This window comes from Sciurus vulgaris (genome assembly GCF_902686455.1).
Source record: "Sciurus vulgaris genome assembly, chromosome: 10".
Taxonomy (NCBI): domain Eukaryota; kingdom Metazoa; phylum Chordata; class Mammalia; order Rodentia; family Sciuridae; genus Sciurus; species Sciurus vulgaris.
Window position 1 is genome coordinate 11,714,080 of NC_136470.1, and position 24,194 is coordinate 11,738,273.

Consider the following 24,194-nt stretch of genomic DNA (forward strand, 5'->3'; position numbering starts at 1 on the left):
AAAAAAGACTTTCACAAGGAAAGGCAAGTTGTCAATCACACATGAAATTTATAATTTCATAATTTTGCAGTCCATCTCATGCTCAGTAAATATATGATCCACTTAATAATTGTATCCTAAATAGAAGATTAAAAAAAAAGAGAAAGTCAACAAATGGAAATTGGAGGATGATTCTAAAAACAGGAGTTATGCCAGGCATGTGGTGCATACCTAGAATCCCAGCCACTTGGGAAGCTGAGGCAGGAGAATATTAAGTTCAAGGCCAGCCTGGGCAATTCAGTTATGCCCTGTCTCAAAATATAAAGGCTTGGGGAAGTAGCTCAGTGATAGAATGCCCCGGGTTCAATTCCCACTGCCTCCACCCACACATATAAATAAATAAAAACAGGAATTATATTTCACTTTAAAAGATGGCGCTGGGTACTATGATTGTGGCTCAGTGGTAGTGCTTGCCTAACATGTGCAAGTCCTATGTTTAATTCCCAACATTAAAAGAAACACAAAATAAAAGATAGGGATATAAGGTGATAATGTAAATTGATAATTCTTAAAGCTTTTGTTCTTTTCCATATCACATGGTAGTATAGTGGTCAAGATGAATTGCATTTTATCTTTGTTGTGGTAAGATTATTTTCAGGTTTTCCAAGTCACATGACTAGATTCATTTCAGGATTCAAGCCACACACTAAATAGACAGCAAGACCACATCACTTAACTCTGGAACTGGTTTTGCTCCAGGTTGTCCATCTGAGATTCTTTGTCAACCTAATTTTTTTTCAAATTATGGAAATATGAGTCATGAAACTAATAGAACTTTATTCTGGAGATTGCCACAGAATGTGAAATGTCCTGTTTTTTTCTATTGAACTGTTCAGTATAAAGGAGTTATAATAATGAAAAGTAGTTGCTGTCTACAGGAAGTAAATATTATCACAATATTAAACCAGTATATTCTTTCATGGTGCCCTTAGAGTCTTCTTAATTTTTCACAATGCCTTTAGGCCACAAGAAATATTTAATAGTTCTTTTTATTAAATAGTTATGGCCAAACAATAAATATTTAAGTCCCAGCTTTAGTAGCTGTTCAAATAAAATAATGCACATAAATTCAAAATAATTATTTCCTTAATAAAAAAACCACAATTATTTACTAATGGAATGTATTGCCTGTTGAATATTAAAAAGCTTTTCAAACCTTTCAGTCAGGTAGAACATGCCACCCTCCTTTCCTTTTCCACATTGATTTTTGAGTGGTATTTGCTGTTTATCACCACAATCACCAAATGACTTCACAAAGATAGGCCATCAAGAAAATGTGCTGCAGTGTAATATTAAACTCTGAAACACTTCAAGCTGATAGCTGGCCAGTGTCTAAGACATGTTGAGATGCTTTCCTTCATTTTAAAATATCTTGCAGCTCCTCTGAGAGTCTGCTGCAGTGCCCTGGGACAGTTTAGCATGCAATTTAGAAGATCTGGCATTTGACCTATTTCATTCAGTTCTGTGGATTATCTTTTGTTCATGTTTTAAGAGGTGGAAACTGAGTCTTGGAAAGATTAAATAACTGCTACAATGACATAATCTTCCATTTGATTTTTTCACTGTAATTGTTGTGTTGTGAGGATGGTGGCTGTTTTTGTGGGTGGGTAATGAGGAACAAAAAGGAAAGAAAGCCAATAGAGAAATTGAAAGTGAAATTAGTAGAATTTTCTAATGAGGACATTGTTAAACATGTATTTTTGTCTATAAACTATTAATATGTTAATATATTAGGGGAAATATAGTTTGATCTAAAGTAAGATCATAAAAACATGAAATTTCTTTGCTGGACCAAGTTAAATGTCATGTTATAGAATTTTGGATGTCAAATGTAGTAGATGGCAGTGACAAGCAATTTGCATAGATTTGTTTTAATTGGCAAATGCTGTTAGCATGATTGTCCTTTAGATAAGTTGCAGTATCCTTTCTCTTTTTAAGAAGAAATTGCAGGTTAGGGAAGAAGTGATGTTTTATAGTTGACTGTTTTAGTAGACAAATCATGAAATTTAGACTTGTTATATATCACTATATTAGGGTTACAGAATTTCATTTTCTTTTTAGAAATAATTTTTGAAATGTGCATATTTAATAAAAAGTAAACAGCAAGCCAGGCATGGTGGTGCATGCCTGTAATCCCAGCATTTGGGAGTCTGAAGCAGGAGGATCACAAGTTCAAAGCCAACCTCAGCAACTTAGTGAGGCCCTGTCTCAAAATAAAAAATAAAAAGGGATGAGGATGTGGCTCAGAGGTTAAGCACCATTAGGTTCAATCCTGAGTACCAAAAAATAAAAATTGAAAAAAAATTTAAAAAAAATCAACCCAGCTATTCTAACCTGGGCCAGTGGCAGGATTAGCCCACTGATGTTGAATCAAGCCATTAGTTTCTAAGTTCTTTTATTTCTTTAGCATTTAACTTGCTACAAGGAAAAAACAAAAGAAAGGAAGAATTTCTCTGTAACTGAATTGCATTAAGTGATTTTTTTTCTTACATGATTATAGGTCTATCAGATGTTATAACTTTCTATAAAATATAACTAGTCCAGAACTATATCATGAATTTGGCTTCTGACCATGATAAGGTAACAGGCACTGAATTATCTTCCTGCCTTAAGTTACAACAACAAAGTGAACAGAGTATATGACATGATTTTCAGACATTAAACAATAGGCAGCAGAAGAACCTGATCCTCAGCAGAAGGAAAACAAACAAGGAGGGCCTTACATTTGCTTGCTTAGTGCCTGGAGAGCTTCCAGGCCACAGCAGCAGAGGAGGTACTCAGACAAATCTGGCAGGCTTCCTGAGTTGAGGGGACAGAATAGGGAATATGGGTGGCCGAGGCATCTAGAATCTTCAGGGCTCAGTGTTGAAAAGGAGATAACTACAGGGAGAGCTCCAAGGGATCTGTGGAGGGCTCTACTTGAGACTTCAGCTGAGTACTGACCAGTGCCAGTTTGTGAAGGCACTACCCAAGACAGGGAAAGAATCACCCCAAAGGAGCAGGCAGAAAAGTTTCTGGAGCTTACAGGACTGAGAAAATTCATTTTGAACAGCTGAAGTAGAAAAATCTTATAATACACAGGGAATTGGGTGGAATACTCAGAAGGATGTATTGCTAAATTCTACTCTGATCCTGCCTACAAAGCTTAAAAGCACTACCCAAGAGGATCACACTATTTCCCAACAACTTAATTTCCAAATAACTATTTCTCAGAACAAAGTTTCAAAGTCTTTTAACCTGGTAAAATCTAGTTAAAATTTAGAATGTTTATAGGAGTACAAGTATATATGTTATATATATAATACATATGAAATTATGTATTATATACTTATATATATCAACTCCATAAAATTTATGGTTAAAAATTAGCATACATGCAAAGAAACAGAAAATATACCTCATAATGAGGAGAAAAGACAGTCTGTAGAAACAGATGCTAACATTAATAAAGGACATAAAAACAGCTATCATAAATATACTCCATATGTTCAAGAAGCAGAGGAAAGAATGAACATAAGGAGGATGTGAAAAATGTGACTGAGCCGGGCTTGGTGGCACACGTCTGTAATCCCAGCCACTCAGGAGGCTGAGGCAGGAGTATTGCAAGTTTGATGCCAGCCTGGGCAACTCGGTGAGACCTTGTCTCAAAATAAAAAGGATTGGGGGTGTAGCTCAGTGGTGGAGTGCCCTGGGTTCAATCCCCAATCCCCCCTCACCACTACACACAAATAAAAATGATACTCAAATCAATTTTCTAGATAGGAAAATAACAATATGTAATGAAAAAATACACTGAAAGGGATTAGATTTGACACTGTAAATTACTTGAAGACAGTAATAGAAACTATTGAAAATGAAGTAGAAAAAAGATGAAAATAAATGTATCATTGAACTGTGACACAACCCCAAGTGTTCCAGTATGTACATGTAATTGGAATGCCAGAAAGATGAGCTGAAAAGGAAAATGTCTGAAAAAATAGTAGTTGGCAGTTTTCTAAATTTGGTGGAAACTTTTATTTACCACAATTTGTAATTTTGCATTTGTTGGTTATAGAATGTCTGTCTTCCTAATATGATTCCTAAGAAAAGGTATCAGGTACTCTGTTTTTATTCCTAGAATCTTGCTGGGATCTTGATGGTGCATTGTAAGCATAGTAAATGCTTATTACATTTATGAAGGAAAGGTTATTTTTCCTGAAATGTTGCCAAGATTGTGTTATGCAGTTTATGTAGATCATTAATTTGGATAACTTAACATCTTTCAGCTAGAATTTTAATTAATTAAAAAATGAAAATCTTATGCTTTTAAAATAAATTTTCTTTTTATGTATGATGAAATGGAAAGATGCATTAGTTCCAGCTAGCTATATGATCTTGGATGAATCACCTAATCTCTAGCCTTTTCTTCTTAGAATGGGAAGCTTGGGCTACATGATCTCTAGCATCCTCTGCACTGGAGGTTCTATACCAAAGTGCTATCTTCATGCAAATAAGCTGACCACAAATTACTGTGCATGCAACCACAGGCAAATTGTGATTCTAGGAAGAACATTCTAATTTACAATCTTGTCTTCATTTTCTTATTGACATTCTTTAGCTTTCTTCTGCATCAGCATCTGTACCCAGTCTGGAAGGTTTGAGCCAGTGTTGATGCTGGATATAGGACCTTTCCTGGCTGGCTTTATTATTTAGTTTGAATTATTGTAATTCATCAGCAATTAAAGAAATTTACATTGAAATTTAATCCTAAAAGTGACTTTTAAGTTAAATATAAGATAATTTTAAGTAATCTGTTAATCTGGGGTGATACATTAATATTCTTTCCTATTCAGATTACGAGGTTAAGTAATATGGTTATGTTCTCCTTATGACAACTATTTTACCTTTAACAAGTATTTTTTATAGGGCTACAGCTGATGAAATCAATAAACAAATTATTATGCTTGCATTTGAATTCTTTACTCTGATTTTAACACTTCATTCTTAAATTCTAATTTGAGAATGGAGTGTATAATCTAATAATGGTGAACCATGGCATAGTCCTATACAAGTAAATTACTATAGCACAAAAAAGAGTGGGTCCAGTAATGTGATACAGAATGATTGATATGTTAATTAATGATATAATAAAAAACTACTGATATATTAAATTTTGGTAGAAAATAATTGATATATTCATACTCTAAGGGTTTTCTGTAGTCTATAAGTAGATCATCTCTACAGTTTCTATTTTATCTTCTTATCGCTTAGGCCTGTCTCAGTCATTAATTTGTTCAGGTAAAATAACATGTACAGAGCCAAAATAACGAGTGAGTAAGGTTATCCGAATAAAGTTATGGAAAGTCCAAATGCCTATTGAACTTTTAGCTAATACCCGCCTGGCTTAAGGTACTTGGAGAAAAGTAACTTCTCTGATCAGGTAGAATTCCAGTAGTTTCTGGTTGTCTCACTGACAGACTAGAGTTATCTTATCTTCTCTCCTTTCTGAATTTGTATAGTATGCCTAAGAGTGTTGTCAGAATAAATTTTTTAACCTTTTTATTTTGAGAAATATTAAACTTAAAGTAGAAAAAGTAGTATGAATGACTCCCAGGTGTTTATTACCCATCCTTACTAATTATGAATTCATGGACACCTTTGTTTATCTATATCTCTATCCTCTATCTCCCCATTCCCATTTGTTTTGAAGCAAATCGAAGACATCTCTAATATTTCAACATGTGCTTCTAAAAGATGAGGACTCTTTATTTTTTGTTTAACATAGCCACAATGTTATCACCAATTCTGAAAACTTAATGATAGTTTTAAACATCAAATATCCAGACAATGTTCAAATCTTCCCGATGCCTCATAAATATTTTTGTATTAATGTTTATATCATTTATTTTATTTTGCTTAAGGTTCTATCTATGGCCTTATTTCTGTTTACGTGTTCACTAGTAATAGAATTATAGGGTCTTCAGATGATCAGTGCCAACAATCTGAGGATATGCTTAAAACATAGATATAATTGTAATTTTATGCTTATGGTGACTCTGTGTTGTTAGGACATACATATTTTCATTATATTGAAAACTAAGAAAATATTTATGACATGAATGAAAGAAAATGTTAAGTGTGATGTAGGAAGAAGATTTTTTTCTTTTAAAATAAGCTGTCAAGGGAGTTAGGTACTATTTCTTCTTGAGGTATCAAACAGTAACTTTTTGGAAGCTGGGGTTTACCCTACCTTACCTGTTTATAAACTAACGCCCTCTTTACCTTGCCTGAACTGCCAAAGATCTTGATCAGCTAGAATTACTCCCCAAACAATGGGCTCTTTAGATATTTTATTACAACTTGTAAAAAGAAAGGTTTGTTTTTTCTAGGATACCGTTTGATAACTATCATGAACAGAAGAAAGAAATAAAAACTTTTTTACAAAAAGGCAAGTTTATTCCTGTCATTGAAAGCATAGTATATACCACGGTTCCTGACCTGAACTTCTGTCTCTCTTTCATTTCCACTTATTGTTTTGGTTGGTTTCTTCTGAGCTCTCTACACACTCTGCCACTTTATAAACTCTACTAGTCTGATACCTGGTTGGCAGTCATTGAACTGGGCCTATCTTTCCCCACCACACGTTCTCACGCCCACTGGTATTCCCTGAAACAGACAGCACACTTGATAATTTCCAGATCTTGCTAAGAGCAATAATCAAATGTGATGCTCAATAATGAGGGCACTGACTACTTCTCATGGCAAAGTAAAATGTTTTTCTTTTTCTTTTTTAGTTAGTAGAACATTTTGTGCTTAAAACCTCTCAACTTGTCTGTTAGATGAATACTTCATCTATAAGCAGTTTTCAGTGTCTGTATTAGGTTGAGTTATAAAGAAATGAATTCTATTAGTATTGGTATGCAAATTACTTTACTTACATAAAATTTTTTAAAAAGTTTATTTCCAACTAGAGTAATCCAGGAAAACTTCAGGAAATGGCATTTTGCTTAGTATTTGAAGGATGGGTAATATTTGAAAACACAAAGATGACTAAAGGTTATTATAGATGGACACTATGGACAGAGGAAGAGAAGGAAAAGAATATGGAACGTGTAGAAGGGACAACAGATTATTCATTCTGGTTGATGTATGGGATGCGAGGATATCATATTAAGGGAAAAAAGAAAATAGGGATGAATTGAGTAGGTGCTGATATACTACCTAATAACCCCCAAATACTTTATTATATGTTTTGTAGACAAACATTCTCCTGCATAACATTAGCACTGATAATTACTAATTCTCAGGCTCCATTCAGGTTTTACCAGTTGTCCTTTCTCTCTTATAGCAGAAAGGTCCAGTTCAGATTTGCGCATTTTATTTTGTTGTTATGTTCTTTTAGTTTCTTTAAGCCTGGGAAAATTCCTCAGTCTTTGACATTTATAACCTTAAGAACTTTGAAGACAAAAACCAGTTAACTTGTAGACTGTCACTAGGCTGGGTTTGATGGCTCATGCTTAGATCCAGGCTCTCCATTGCAGAAGTGGTGCTGCATTCTTTTCATTGGGCCCTGCAGATGGCATGCAGTTCTGACCTGTCCCATTACTGTTGGTGTTCACTTTGATTGCTGAAGATGATGGTCTGCCAGGCATGATTAGCAGACATTTTTTTTTCTTTACAGTTAAGTGTTTTGAGGAGAGGTACTTTGAAACTTCATGTAAGTAACTCATTCCTCCTCAGTATGAGTTCCTGGGCTTATTCAGTGGGTTATAGCCCAGTAGTCTTACTTTTTTTTATGCTTATATTGTCCCAGCTTTCACCAGTAAAAGCCCTTTATACTGGCTTATGTTTTTCTGTGACTTGTCTACACAATTCTTTGAACATTTCCTTTCTTTCTGGCACAAGAATGTTTGAGTTTCATCTTGTTCCTGTCCTTGCCCTGGAATCAGCCATTTCTACAAGGAGTTCTCGAATCCTTTAGTGGAGAATGATACTTAACTTTTGGTAGGAGGGTGCCAGGGATTGAACCTGGGGGTGCTCAACCACTGAGTTACGTCCCCAGCCCTTTTTATATTTTATTTTGAGACAGAGTTTCACTGAGTTGCTAAGGACCTCAGTGACTTGCTGAGGGTGGTCTCAAACTTGCAGTCCTCCTATTTCAGCCTCCCATGCTGCTGGAATTGCAGGCGAGTGCTACTGTGCCTGGCAAGAATGATATTTAGAAACTAAGATCTAGGTGTGCTCATTGCTATTGGAGTGTTGCTGATTTCAGCTCCTTTAGGTAGTCCTAAGGAGTACATGTAAATGTGTCTGTGAGTCTCATATATAATTATGCACACTCATTTATGTCTTCTGTCTAGAAAATTGGGTTCACACTAGTACTTCCAATTCCAATCAACGCTGAAGTTCCATTCTAGTTTTCTTTCTTTTCCTTGTTTATAATTCCCTTCTCTGACATTGAGAAACCTGTCTCATTATCCTTGGTCATTCACCTGTATATAACCACTTTCCTGCCCCTTCCAGTCCACTAGGGGCTTTAACACCCCAGCTCAGCTTTTGTCTTACGGACCCTGCCCTCTTTATTGCTGTCAACTGCAACATGTCAGGATACTTTAGCATCCCTGGATAAGTCTCCCATAGATCATGCAGGCTGTCCCTCCCCCCCAGGTGGGTATCCTCTATGACCAGCTCTGACTTCAGCTTCACATACAGGGCTATCCTTACTGTCTGGGCTCTGACAGCCTGCATTGACCTTTCCTCTGCTCTATCTCAGGCCTTTAGATTTAAAAAATAAAAAAAAAAAAAAAAAAAAAAAAGAAATAGAATGGATGTTTTCACTTATGAAATTGGAAGTGTCTGGAGTTAAAACTACATATCTCTTTTAAATTTAGTTCACCAATTCATTGAACTTAAAATTATAGAAAAATTATAGAACCCCCTACTGGGTGCTTGGCTGCTGGAATTAGGACAAGAATTAGACCAAGTCCCTTCTCATGAAGCTACATTCTTGAACACTGGCTGTTTAGGCTTAAACAAGTTAGTAGCAAATTAATAACCTCTCTAAATCTGTTTCTTCATATGTCAAGTGCAAATGGTAATTTGCTCCTGGTGTTGTTGTGAAAATTGAATAATGCATGAAAACATCTAGCCCTTTGTTAGATACTGTCATAATAATCACAGAAATAACATATAGGTATCTCAGCTGAAATATTGTTTTTACATTTATTTTAATAATTTGAGAGGAAGACAAAAATTCCTGGCAGAGAAAATGACATCTACTCTTTGAATTATTTTTCCTTTCCTTTATTCTTGTTTCATCTAGGAATATGCACATTAGTTAAAGTGCATGTATATCTTCTTTCCTGAGTCTCAGAATACAAAACAAAGTGCAAATAACTAAACAGAATAGCCTTTGCTTATACATTTGAATAGGGTGACATTCTAATAGATGGACTTTCATTGGTCCTCAGAGACATGGCATGTTGTTCAAACATTTAGAGCACAACTAATGAGGTGGTAACTATTATGCATTATTAGAAGAGAGAATATTTTGTTGCATGATGTTTAAGTTACAGAGTGACTTTTTCTGTTTTCTAGGGGAGAGTGATGACTTAATATTAAATTATATTTCATATTAACTTTTATTAGCCACTGGTGTTTGAGCCAAATAATGATTGCTTTGAAACTGGTGTATTTAGTAATTTCTATTACTATATTAGTGGTGGTAATTTAAATGCATATAGCATGTGACATGTAAATTTCTAGAATAATATTTGTCCTGGAAACCATATCTTTTGTTTAAAAAGATAAATAAACAATAAAGCATAGATTTATTGAAGAAGAAAAGAACACTCCATAAAGCAAGAGGGAGAGGGCAGGAGAGAATCTTGCGGTGCTCTTAATGAGGCAGTATTTAGGGGATGGCAGTTATATTTTATTTTGTAAAATACAATTTAATTTATGTTATAATATTTTATATGTGTTATAGTTACCATTGGATGTCAGGAGTAACTGTTTTATAAACATTCAGTGCAATAATAATGGAAACTCTAGGAATGCAGAATGAAATACCATTCCCAATACCATTAGTAGCTTGGTAAAAATTTTTCTCCACTCTGGGTGGTTAGGTAGAAGTCCACACTCAGTTATTAACATATTAGAGAATTGTGACATCATCATCAGTTCAAGGAGTGATTGAGTCATTTAGTCTAATCTAGTTCTGCCAACCTATAAAACATAGCTTCTCTGAAGGCAGAAGTGAGTTCATTAGAAAGAGGGCTTAAGAGTAGATGGTCTGAAAAGTGGTGGGGCAGACAAGGAAAGTGAGATGTTCAGAGGAGTGCAAAGTTACAAGGAGTATTAGGCCAAGCAGTAGGCTTGTAAGGGCCCTTTCATTGGCCAAAAGAGACTGGAAATAGAAAGTCAGATGGATCTACTTACATGATTTTCTAATGTGGAAGACATGAATGCTGCCAAAGGTTCTATTTCTGTGTTGTAGATGAAGGATACAAGGTGAAGTGAGTAAGTGCAAGACAGAACCAGTAAGAGAGAATCACTCAGCCAAGAAATGAACTGGGTGTCGGGTGAGGGACAAAAAAAAAAAAAAAAACCAGAGGACAGTAGAAAGGATAGAAACACAGAAAGGAAAGGAAGGAAGAGGATCACACCTGAATTATCAACTTCAGAATGTATTTTTTCTAATTGTTCTTTGAAATACTAGCTGTAGTTTATATTTCTTTGTAACGTTTTAATACATATTTGCTAAGTATTAGGAAGGAAGATTTTTCCTTTAAAGTTTCAGCATATTTTTTTTGAGGGGGGGGGAATGCTTTTAAAAAAATATTTTTTTTGTTTTTAGTTTATTTTTATGTGGGGATCGAACCCAGTGCCTTACACATACTGGGCTAGCGCTCTACCGCTGAGCCACAACCCTTGTCCCTATTTTTTTCTCTCAATAAAACAGCCACAATAACCTTACCTAGGTAAATTATTAGCAAGATACCAGTTTTTTTTGCAGAAAAAAAAGAAAAAAAAAGACAAAGGTCAGGTTTGAGAGTTCCCCATTCCTACACGTGACTGAGTGGTGAAGTATTATTGCCTATAGCTTTTATCATTTCAATGTTTTGTCATTTTCTAAGTGTCCAGTTCCAAGTATCAGGGACAAAAGAATGAATGAAACAGAGTTTTGGTCTGTGGGAAACAATGGATCAACTTATTAGATGGTGCTGAAATAATTTGACTCATGTTATAGTTTGAGAAAATGTTTTATATTCTTATGTTAATATCAGATTTAGAAATTTCTTGTCGAAACTGCTTTATAGCTAAATACAATCTGATGCGTCTTGTCATTTTTCTTTAAAACTTCTGTTCTAGCATCTGCAGAAAAAGAGGCAATCAAAGGTACATACTCCAAAGTACTAGATGCATATGGACTCTTGGGTGTTTTACGATTAAATCTTGGTAAGTTTGTTATTTAATATAATTCATCCACATTTCTCATTTTCTAGTTTTGTAATTCTAAGAATTTGGGAGAGACTACCTTTATAACATTTGACTCCATAATGGAGCTATAAGTGTGATAACATCTTTTAAACCTAATTAAACTACTCTTATGATGTTTTTGCCCCCCCAAAAAAAGCATCCTAATTTTCAAGCTCTTGTGATTTTAAGTTCCAGAGATGGTTTCCTGTTTAAAAATGTTAAAAGGAAATCAAAACATTTTTCTTTTCTTGGCTTCATAAAGGAGAAGGTGTCTTTATTGAACCACAGACTTCTTGGTTTGTAGTGGAAAAGACATCTGTTTTGGATTCAAAATGTCTCAGTTTGGACCTATGTCTGCCACTTAATGTTACCATGGACTGCAGAGTAACCTTTGTGTTAGTTTGTCCATAATGGTGTGACTTGAAGTATGGCCCAAAGACTGGTACCAGTTCCTGGATTGTGTTGTTACTGGTCTGTGAGTGAAGAAGGAGCTTACACTGTCCTGCAAATCCAACACATGGCTTCCTTCATTGATAAAGTCTAGTGAACTATGAAGCTAAACTAAAGGGTGAATTTAATGATATTGTTGATTTCCCTTCTGCCCAGATAGCTTTTTCAATACATGCTGTTTACAGTTTCTGGACCAAACTTTGAATAACATTGGTCTATAAAATGGAGATTTGTCATTTGTTCTTAATATATTATATGTAAAGCTCTGTGCACAGTTGTATTGCTAATTTTGTTTTAAGTAATCCTGAGGTATATGTTTTAATCCCTTTTTATAAGGGATTATATCTCAGGTTGGTTAGGCTAACATATGAAGTTGGTTTAGAAAATAAGTTGTGGGGCCAAGATTCACTTCTACCTATGTCAAAGCTTGTACTTGGAATACACCTTTGCTAATTTTATACTAATTTCATGAGATGAAAAGGTGTCTATAAATGCTTTTATAAACCAAATTGTTTTATAAACTGTTACCAAGAACATCTTGCCCATATATCATCATGAGCAGCTCAAATTAATATACCATTTTTTCAACTTTACTATTTACAAAGAACTTTCACATTCATTGTCTCATCTGAACTTCCTAACGATCATAAGATAATGAAGGTAACACATTTTTTTATTTGATAAGTTTTATAGACTCAGATTAAGTTGAGGAACAATTTTGTAAATGTGAGCTTATTATATTTTATTTAAATAAGGATTTTTCCCAACTAAAAAAAAATCTAGTTGTGAGTTTAAATATGTCCATTACAAGTTTAGAATAATCACAATATCAGACTTAAAAGATGGAAACACAAGAAGAAAGTCAGAAGAAACTTAACTTCAAAAATTGGAATTTTTCATCCGTAAAAACCTTTGGATTTTGCAGGTGATGCTATGTTACATTATCTGGTCCTGGTCACTGGATGTATGTCTGTTGGAAAGATTCAAGAATCTGAAGTTTTTCGAGTTACTTCCACTGAGTTTATATCACTTCGAGTTGATGCTTCAGATGAGGATCGTATTTCAGAAGTGCGAAAAGTTTTGAATTCAGGAAACTTTTATTTTGCATGGTCTGCATCTGGAGTCAGTTTAGATCTGAGTCTTAATGCACATCGTAGCATGCAAGAACACACAACTGACAACAGATTTTTCTGGTGAGCCTGTTTCATTTTTTCCCGTTTTAATCATGTGTTGTGCAACAATTTGGTAATTGTGGTCAAGATATGTTCATCAATTGCTGTTTCCAGAGACAGCAAGGGAGAACTCTACTGATTCGTCTTCCTGCTCATGAGTCCTCAACAGAGGCAGGTAGCCCCCAGTTTATTGAAGTTGGCATGTGACATGAAACTCATTTTTTCTTCCAGATCCTGACTGACCTTTCATTTCAGAATAGATTTAAAATATTTGTCATAAATTTGAGAATGACTTTAATTATAATAAAACTATGTTACTCATTTTTATTGTTCTGAGTAAGCTCTTGTCTGGCATTGTTGCCATTCTAAACCAACCTTCTCTTGTATTTTTAATTTTAAGATTGTAAGTAGATGATTTCAGTTCAAGAACAACAGGTTGTGAAGAAAAGTCCAATACTGTAGTAAATAAAACTTAAGTAGGCAACTGTGATATATTACATGATGGTGCATAACTGTGCTGTAGTATCAGTAAGCATGAATGGTAAGTAGAACACAGCTAATTATTAGTATGGCTCTAATTAAACTGGACTTCTAGTATAGTGGCTTTGTTGTCTACAGCCAGCATTGACAGTGATGTTTCTCCTTAATGCCTTATGCAGATTTTATTTCATTATGTTGACATATGCCAATAGGCCAAAGTCCCAAGACACTCTGCTCTTGGCCTCCCTTAGTAGTTCAGATTCAAGGCATTCCCTACTGTGTATTTTCTCCCCCTCACACTTGGACCATCACTCGTAGGGTCCTTGAGTAGTGCATTAAGGTATGGCCCATTTGCTTTGGCTGTCAGTTAGCTCAAAATCAACTAGAGGCTTAGGAAAGGAAACTAACTTAATAGTTTACATGAGAGTGTCTTGACTCAGAGAAGTGGCATAGGGGAGCAGAGAAGGCAGAATGAATCAAAGCTTTACAGCACTGTCTAGAGCAAAGGAGGAGTTAATGAGTGATGGGAAAGAAGAGATGGGTGGTTGTGGAGAGGTTAATAGATGAGTGGGCAGAAAGCCCTGTTTGCTAAGAGAAGCTAGTGATGATGGGTGTACTTTGGTCTTGCATTCAGAAATACGCAAGTTAAAACTGTATCAATCCTACATTTTTTTCTGCCCAAACACATTGAAGTCTTTTGGAAAAGGTAAATATGTTGGAGTTGTGTATAAGGCAGCTGTCCTTACTTTTTTGGTCCCTCCTCATTCCTATTCCAAATTCCTTAGATTAAGAGAAAAAAGCTTTCCTGCCACCTTAGGGAGCCAAGCAGATACAGATACATATACAACTTTCAAGTTTAATCAGTAGGAGTAATTCATTTATCTTTTCATTCAATTAAGGATGGAGATGGGGACAAATTTAGATCACAGAAAGCCTGAGGGTTTTGTCCAGTAGGAGACAGGTTGAACAAAGGGATGGCTAAAATACCAAAGGTGAAGTTTCCTCATTTTACAATTTTTATTATTTTGCTAAGGATTTGCATGTGAATTTTATTTTGTATAGAAAAATGGAAGTTTTTAGAATTCATTCTGTACCCTAATAGCTTAGTATAAAGATTTTGCAGGATGTAGTAATATTTGTACCTAAAGAGCGCCAAATATGTATCACAAAAACAAGGTAGTTTTATTCACTTTTGGAGATTTTTTGTTTGTGTTGCTGGGGATTGAATTCAGGACCCTACCTATGCTGGAATAGGCAGGTGCTTGATCACTAACCTACACTCCCAGCCCCTTCATTGGAGATTTGAAACTGCTGCCATTCTAGATTTAAATAGAATTAAAAGAGGGCCACACTGATAGTAAATGAGAAAAATTAAAATGAGAACTCACAGCAGCGGCAGAAACTACCAGCCGCAAATGCCTAGAGTTCAAGGTCTGTTTAAATGGTTGCAAGTGAGTCTCTTAACTGAATAGCATGACATGTCTATCAGCCCTGGGTGTACTGGGTAACACTCAACTGAAGCTTTGCCTCAGGTATATGTAAAAGTGAAGTGTGAAACCTAAAGTCATTGTATTCATTAAATAAGTAATAATCTTCAGATTTAATATTATCCCAGTAGTAATCTCATGACTCATTTACATTTCAGTGTGCTTTCTTAAATGGGTAAGAGGGGTTGGGGTTGCAGCAGTTGTACCTGTACCTGTATCTGAGGGGTAGGCAGTTGAGGACAACTGAGGACTACTACTGTTGTTGTCTCTTATTTTATTAATGACTATTAGTCTTCAAGCAAATGCCGTTACATTTGTTTACCTACTTTAAGATGGCAAGCTAGTGTACAGCCCCTTAAGAAAAGTTTCCACCTAAAGTGGTAGCAGAGTTTTAAAACTCAGAATCAAACTTCAGTAATACAGAAAATTCACTTTTGAATTGAAAGAGCATTTTTCCTTGTTTTCTTCTCAAAATACTTTTTTTTCCCCCAAAACATTTTCCTTAGTGGAAGATTGATTGAAATTTTTCATATTAGTTCTAAGGAGAACTAAGGTTTCAGAGAGACCTGAGGAATGGCCAGCAGGGTGAGAATGCCAATCTGAAGGGAGCAGACCCATCCCTGCTTTGATTGCTTTTATCTGTCTGTTTGAATAAAACTTTGTTCCCCTGCAAAAGTTTATAAGTCAGGCTCTATCTGTTGCCTATAATGCTAAAAGTATTTGGAGTGTACTGCAGGTGTAGATCAGTGGTAGAGTGCTTGCCTAGCATGCATGAGACCCAGGGTTCTATCCCCTGCACTAAAAAAAAAAAAAAAGATGAAGTATTTGTGGCAGTAGAAAACATTGTGCCTGTACCACTGTTGTACTATTTAGTATGGCAATCATTTGCCACATCTGGCAATTTAAATTAATAGAGCCTTGTTAATATAGCTTTATAAAGTGGGGTATGTATGTAATCCTTTTTGAAGTGTTAGACATTTACATTATATATAAAGATATAACAAATGGAATGCAAATATAAAAACAAAAATGATTTTTTATATATAATCCTTTTTGAAATGTTAGACTATTTATATTATACATAAAGATAAATGGAATGCAGATATAAAAACAAATATGATTTTCATCAGAGTACATATAATTGAATTGAATTATTTTGTCTTATTTAATAACATTATTATTCGGTGTTAGCACTGCTCTGTGGTAATGGGAACACTGGTTTAATATTTATACTTTGTTATTTAGTACTCAGTAACCTAATGCAGTTACTTCCTTTTCTGTTAGGAATCAGTCTTTGCATTTGCATCTCAAACACTATGGTGTGAATTGTGACGACTGGTTATTACGCCTCATGTGTGGGGGAGTGGAAATCAGAACAATTTATGCTGCTCATAAACAGGCAAAGGCTTGCCTCATTTCAAGATTAAGCTGTGAACGAGCTGGCACCAGGTTTAATGTCCGGGGGACAAATGATGATGGTCATGTCGCCAATTTTGTAGAAACAGAACAGGTATATACAGTTTTATATTGCTTTTTATTGTGTTATAGGAGAGGCACAGATAATACTAGAATAACAGATTTTTATTTGAGGTAGAACACATTTGAACATCTGTAATCTTGTCTGTGATATAATTGGAACTTCCTGAGGAAGGCTTCCCTAAAACAAACAAACTTATTTTGGTATGACTCTTCAAGTAGGTAAGATATTCACTATCTAACATGGCATAGTCACTGATGTATATTTGATATTGAATTTAAAAAATCCTCAATTATAGAGCTAGACAAGAAGAATATTTTTATGCAGTTAAACCCAGCTCTTAAAGATAGATATATAGGGCTGGGGAGATAGCTCAGTCGGTAGAGTGCTTGCCTTGCAAGCACAAGTCCCTGAGTTTGATCTCCAGCACAGGAAAAAAAAAAAAAAAAAAGATAGATATGTATACTACCTAAAAATTAAAAATTATATTTTTGATTGTGAAACTATATAATTATAAATTCAGTCCTTGTACCAGTTCAACTCAGATCATCAAATTAAGTTTTGAAAAATATGAAAAGCTAAGGAGGCTGTCCTCAGGGGAACAGGCCTATAATCCTAGCTACTTGGGAGACTGAGGCTGGAAGATTGCAAGTTTGAGGCCAGCCTGGGTAACTTAATGAGACTGTATCGCAAAATAAAATTTTAAAAAGGCTGAGGATGTAGTTCAGTGGTAGACTGCTAGACTAGCATGTGCAAAAGAAAGCAAAACAAAACTGGGGATTAGCATTGCAAAAGAAAAAGAAAAAAACTAAAAAAAATTAAAAGAAACATAAAAGTATGTATGTAAAATATTGAAATTTAAAGGGAGTTCCTTTTTATTATTTTGATGATTAACATTATTAACTGGAAAAATATCAAACTTATTTAGATTATTGTTTTGGATATTTTGATTAGAACAAATTATATGCAAGATAAATTGATTATAAACTATAAATGTGTAATTTATTGTAGTAACTTTGTTTTTCTGATACAGAGGTAACAACCCCCCTCATGTGGAAACATGTTGTTGTTCCTATTATTATTTTTTGTAGGTCGTGTACTTGGATGACTCTGTTTCTTCCTTTATACAAATTCGGGGATCTGTTCCATTGTTCTGGGAGCAACCTGGGTTGCAAGTATGTGTTTGAAGTTCAATTTTTATTATTTTTCTCTCTTGAAAATTTTCCATATTCTCTAAATTTTCAGGGTAATTAATTCACTAATTATTCTATCCCATTTAATAATATTAGCTGAATTCACAAGTGGGAATCTGAAAAGGGTCTTGTCTTGGATATTTTTTCCTTTAATGTTCTTTCAAATAGTAGTGCATTAGTCAGTTTTGTGTTTCTGTGATGAAATACCTGAAGCAGGCCAAATTTATAAAGAAAAGAGGCTTACTTTAGCTAATAGTTAGGAAGACTGAAAGTCCAATATTGGGCAGCCCTGTTGGTTCAGCCTCTGGTGAAGGCCTAATATTAGATGACATCACACATGGGAGCATGTGTAAGAGAGAAATCACATCTTGCAAAAGGAAGTCAGAGGGAGAAGAGGTGGCTCAGGCTTTTATAACTCACAAGAACTCACTCCACGAGGCCAGCATTCCTTTCTGAGGTAGCTCCCAATAATCTAAAGATCTTCTGCTCTACTTCCCTCATCTTAACAGTTCCATATCATCTCAAGTATCACCTTAGGAACCAGACTTCTGACACGTTAATCATTGTGGGACAGATCACAAGCAAACCCTACTAAAAATCCATAAAAATTCAGCTGCTGTATTTAATTTTTAAAATTTAGAGGTTTTTATAGCACATTGATTTTCAAGATGTTTACATATTTTTATTATCTCATTATCTTAGTATATAATGATTTAATCTTTAGGTAGAAGAATGTAATAGTTAAAACTTCAATACCGGCTTTTCAATGGACATACTTTACTACTACAAACTGTGATTTTGAACAAGTGATTTAATTCCCTTCTGTTTAATTTCTATGTATAAAACAAGAATAATACTAATAGTACTCTCTTCATAGGATTGTTAGAAGAACTAAATGAAAAACATAGGAGTGTCTGACACAGGGTTAGCTGTTGCTGCTGTTATCAATAATAAATGTGCTACAGGAATTTTACTTGGTAATCTGTGATGATGATCATCTTCAGCATGTTTTCTGACTTGCTTTCTGATAATTTTTAAATTCTCCTTTGCTGATCTTTGTAATATTTTTAAAAAATATAAGGTCATGATACAGAATTTCATCCAGTAGTACAATCTGGTATTTTAATTCACAAATCCTTAGGCCCTAAAGTATAAACCATAAACATTTTAGGCTTCTGGTATGTATAATCTAGTAAGTGTTGTGCCTTAGCGTATAGCATTGAGAAGAGGTGTAGAAAAGGATCTTACCTCAAGCCCCTAACCCAAGTCAGTGTTTTCAACAGTTATTTAGCTTAGCAGTTTTTAAAGTCAACCATGCCTTTGAATAGGAATGGACTTTCTCTTGAGTGTTTTTTTAATACAAAAATAGTTTTTGCACCATTCTAAAGTAGTCATTAATAAAGGAATGAAAATATATGACTGATGTTAAAGATTGGAAAAATAGATAATTAAGTTAAAAAAAATTAAAAGTGCCAAGTCCAAAGATTAATTGTTCCATGGAAGGCAAACAAGGAATCTGTTAACTTAGGGTGACTGTGAATAGATAGTAGGTGTCTTGTGTGTTCTCAGGACTGGAATTTGTTTTAAGGGATCTTTGAAGTTAGTATTGACTAGTGAGATGTCCCACTTTAGAATTTGTGGACAGAGAATCCTTAGACAATTATCCCTTGTCTTGCTTTTTTCTTTTTTTGGTATCAGAGATTGAACTCAGGGTTTCTTAACCACTGAGCCACATCCTGAGCCCTTTTTAATATTTTATCTCTCTCAGTTGCTTGGGGCCTTGCTAAGTTGCTGAGGGTGGCTTTGAACCCCTGGTGCCCCTGCCTTCTGAGCTGCTGGGATTACAGGGCATGCCACTACAGCTGGCTCTTACATCTTTTTGATTATTTCCCCTGTGGCTTTTTAATTAAAAGATTAAAAGAATTATCTGAAGTGATTATAAAATGCAGATTCACAACCTCAACTTTAGCTCATCTAAAAGCAGTACCTTCTAGAATGCATTTTTAAACAAGTACCCTTCCACTCAAAGTTAAGAACTTCTGTTGTACACCATCTTACTCTAACCGTCTGAATCAGCTGGTCCTGAGCAAGGAAAGGTAGCCTTGTAATACTTTGCCCTAGCATTCTCTAAGGTAATGTGAGTTTGCATTTCTTTTTATTTCACTCCTTTCATCTCCTCTAAGGTCTTCATGATTTCTTTAGCCCCAAAGGTTCTAACTGATCTCATCCATCTAGGCTCTGTTTCTGGTTACTTCTCTGACACTTCTTTCCATTTTTGATGTATTTGGCTTCATATATATACCTCACACCCATCTCCTCATAATCTGGTTTACTCTACCTATTTTACTTCATGTTTTGCAGTTTCCTAACAGGAATCTTCTACTTCCAAAAGTAAGATGTGTTGTCCTTCAACATCCAACTCTAATTTCATTTGAATAGCTTCTAATCACTCACCCATGCTGATCTCTGTAGTTAATACTTACGTTCTTTTAGTGTGTATATACTAGGTGCTAGAGAGATTCAAAGACTGTGGTGCCTTCCATAAAGTTTGCCATTAGTTCCTGGGGACTTTTTATAGGACTGGTAAATATCAATATGAATTCTTCTGAGGCATTATAAAATTGCCAAAAGGTGCTTCATAAGTAAGAATTATATTTTAAATGTTGGCAACTATTCCATTACATTGTTTATAGTAAGTCTTAAAAGATGATAAGCTTGATGAATTTTTTTCTCATTTAGTGCTCAATTTTTGGTTGAAGTTTCAGAAATATGTGAACATTATACAATAATAATGAAAAATGATGTTCCATATCATCCAATTAAAAATTTAAAAATATGTCCTCGATGCAGCCTTTTTTTCTTAAGTAAATTTATGGTTATTTTAAAACCTTAAAAATTTTAGGAGTGACCAGATGTGGTGTCCTACATCTATAATCCCATCAATTTAGGAGGCTGAGGCAGGAGAATTGTAAATTTGAGCCAGCCTCAGCAACTTAGTGAGTCCCTAAGCAACTTAGCCAGACTTTGTCTCAAAATAAAAATAAAAAAGGGTTAGGGCTATGGCTCACTCAGTGATAAAGTATCCCTAGGTTCAAACCCCAGTGCAAAAAAAAAAAAAAAAAAAAGAATTCGGAGTGCCTCTTTTATCACAATTGACAGCAGCTACTTTGTTACAGAATTTTTCCTTTAACAGTGAGTAATAAAACCCATTCTAATGTAACCAATCTATTGCTATCAGAGCTATGATATCCACCACTAGTATCTCTGTGTTGAGCAGCAACATGGTAGGGAAAAACCACAGGCATTAATTAAAAACATGAGCACTTATTTTTTTTTTTGCCTTATTGATAATCTCAGTATTATGCAAGATAAATATTAATCAGTAAATAAGATGCTAGGTCTTGAACTTTTGTATAGTTATAGACAGTAAACCTGAGATTTTGCCAAAGAGAAAGTGTCAACTTTTGATGAGTTTCGTCCAGTTTAAAATATTTTATCTCCTGAGGCACACATTTTTCTAATTTTAAAATTTTATGAAGACTTTCAAGAACTATAGAATGAAACTCAATCTAGATGATTCATTTGATGTAAATGTGAATCTAGATTATTCACTTTCATACTAAGGAGAAAGAAAGAATTCACTGGTTATCAGGATAATCATTACATTGTCTGACTTTGGACAGTAATAGAGAATACTTGATCATAATACTGTAATTCAGTTTTGAAGTTAGATAAGCATATTAAAACTTATTTTCTGTTTTTCTTTCTTTCTTTTTTTTGTCAAACTGCATGACTGATATGGCAGCCTCCTTCCATACCTTCTACACCTCGATTCACTTTGTTCACAGATTAGCAAGAATGAATTCTAGGGAACTTTAATCCTAGCATCTCAGAGACAAATGTTAAAGTTCAAATTGGTCTTACCTTTGTATTTATTCTTGGCATCTATTAGATCTTTCTCAGGTCTGCCTCATCTCTCTGCACACTCCTATGTGTAGAGACATTATGACAATATATACTAGATAGATATTTTTCATCTTGTATATTTCACTTCACCCAAAATTTCTAATTCTGGAAAATATGCTGTTACTATAGCTGCCTGGCTGAGGTTGACTTGGAATGTGTCTTTTTCCTGGAAGGAGTTACATTTTTAATTCATTGGAGCTTTTGGTGAGGAAGAGGTGATTATAGAGTACTCAGGATTGCAAAGAGAAGGACACATGAACATGGTAGTGGTAGGCTGTTTGGAAGAGCAGGAATTTAAGTCAGGAGATGTAAAAATCTCATCTGAATCTTTTTTTGGAATTGATTATGTATGTCTCAGAGGGCAAGTAGATTGAACAAGATAATGTATATGAAAACACTGAATCATTGAAAATTATTATTGACAAGTATTTCATAATAGTGTAACTTTTTAAATGAAATTGCTTTTTTAGAAGTAAAAGGAAGAGGAAACTTTGTTTTTTAAGATTATCATGAATGAAAATCAGCTCTTTGGTTTGCTACTGTGTGTTTAAAAATGAATTGTTAACATATTTCAAGCTTGATATTTATTTCTACATGTTGGTTTTTGGTGTGATTAATGTATTTTTCTTGTCTAAGGTGGGATCCCATCGTGTTCGTATGTCAAGGGGATTTGAGGCTAATGCACCTGCTTTTGACAGGTAAGACTGATTATTTTTACATAGTCCTAAAAGTTTTGATATTGCTCAGCAGTGAGATTACTTCTGTTTATTGATTGCTTAGAACTTTTTTGATGCCGTGTAAAATTCCTCTGACTTCTAATTCAGTTTGAAGACTGTAACACATAGTGTTATAACTTCTAAAAAAAAACCTTACAAATAATAAACATGATTTTAAAATTTAAAAAAAAAAAAAAACCTTCTAGGGGTGGGTCTTAATCTTTTGGCCTTAAAACTTCCTTTCTGGGAACATTATTCACTGGTAACTATTAGCCAAAAATAGCTGCTGAGCACTTAAAATGTGACAAGTCCTGATGATGGGGGTGGCTTATCATTTGACATATACTTATTTCCTTTCTCTTCTCAATAGGCATTTTAGAACTCTTAAGAATTTATATGGCAAACAAATAATAGTAAATTTGCTTGGATCCAAAGAAGGTGAACATATGCTAAGTAAGGCTTTCCAGGTAAGTATGGGCATTTCTTCTTTTGTTCTGGCCCACAATCACCTAGAATAGTATTTAAAAAAATAATACAATAATCAGATTCTCCCAGGAAGTAAATTATTTCCTAGAAAAAGGTTAGATACTTATTGGAACTTCTAACTCCTTGCAGCTATTAGGGAACAATTTAGATTGTGCTGCTGAAATTTGAATTTTGGAAAGTTTTCCAGTCAGTGGACCTTGTTTTTTAATCTGCTTATTTAATTTCTAGAGAAGCAGAGAAATAACCTTCCCCACCCTGTAAAAAGAACCCAAAATGCCTGGCTTCTAAAGAGAAATACTTTTAATAAATGGTTATTGAATCAATAATGAATTAATATAAAATGGTGTTACATAAAAAAATTAAAATGGTTACATAAAACTTAAAATGGTGAAAATCATCTAAAGTTCAGTCTAAAAAGTTAACTAGTTATTGGGTATATTTTAGCCTTGTGATATAAGTATTGTTAATAAACAGATTATTCTTTAGACTGTGAATTTTTAGTAGCTTACTTTAAAAATGTGTGTAAGTAGTGATGAAAGTATAAAAATTAATCTTACAGTTCTTTATGCTTTGTGTTAAAAAAAAGAATATTTTGAGATTCAGTAATTAGTATAATCAGTTACTAAATCAGTGTCGAAAAATAAAATACTAGTGATTGGAAATAATTTTTCATTTTATAAATCGTACTACACTTTTATTTAAATTCGCTGGTGTTAATTATGTCACCCAATTTCTCAGGGAAGTTTTAGGGAATAGATGTCATTTGGTACCAGAAGGTAAATTTCCATTTTACTGTTAGTGTCAATGAAAACTTTGTGAGATTAGTAAAATTTCAAGGGGTCATGCTGAGATTTTAATTTAAAATGGTAAGTTTTTATTTATAACATTATATTGCTAAGATCATATTTAATTAATATTCAGATGACTCCTTTGCCTTTTTACTTTTCAGAGTCACTTAAAAGCTTCTGAACATGCTGCTGATATCCACATGGTGAATTTCGATTATCATCAAATGGTTAAAGGAGGAAAGGCAGAAAAATTGCATAGTGTTCTTAAACCTCAAGTCCAGAAGTTTCTAGATTATGGATTTTTTTATTTTGATGGGAGTGAAGTTCAAAGGTTTGACAGCTGTCTTTCTCTGTTCTTTAAATTGAAACTTTGCTGTATTTTAAAAATTATTCTTATCATTGAACTCTTTAACTTCCTTTTTAAAATTGAAGTTTATAATTTAAATGTCATTTTTATTCTGAATTTTCTATAGAATTCAA

General features: G+C 34.2%; 1 protein-coding gene across 19 annotated transcripts in view; it reads left to right on the forward strand.

Annotated features, from left to right (window-relative positions):
* SYNJ1 (synaptojanin 1) overlaps window positions 1-24,194 on the forward strand; it is a gene marked incomplete at its 5' end in the record, with an annotated part of 75,472 nt that overhangs the window by 5,549 nt on the left and 45,729 nt on the right. For all 19 annotated transcript variants that reach the window (XM_079155891.1, XM_079155884.1, XM_079155899.1 and 16 more), the window contains 7 exons: window positions 11,392-11,478; window positions 12,875-13,142; window positions 16,373-16,598; window positions 17,657-17,740; window positions 22,361-22,422; window positions 22,811-22,907; window positions 23,876-24,045. In XM_079155891.1, the coding sequence (XP_079012017.1) occupies window positions 11,392-11,478; window positions 12,875-13,142; window positions 16,373-16,598; window positions 17,657-17,740; window positions 22,361-22,422; window positions 22,811-22,907; window positions 23,876-24,045 (994 nt within the window). The remainder of the gene's footprint in view (window positions 1-11,391; window positions 11,479-12,874; window positions 13,143-16,372; window positions 16,599-17,656; window positions 17,741-22,360; window positions 22,423-22,810; window positions 22,908-23,875; window positions 24,046-24,194) is intronic.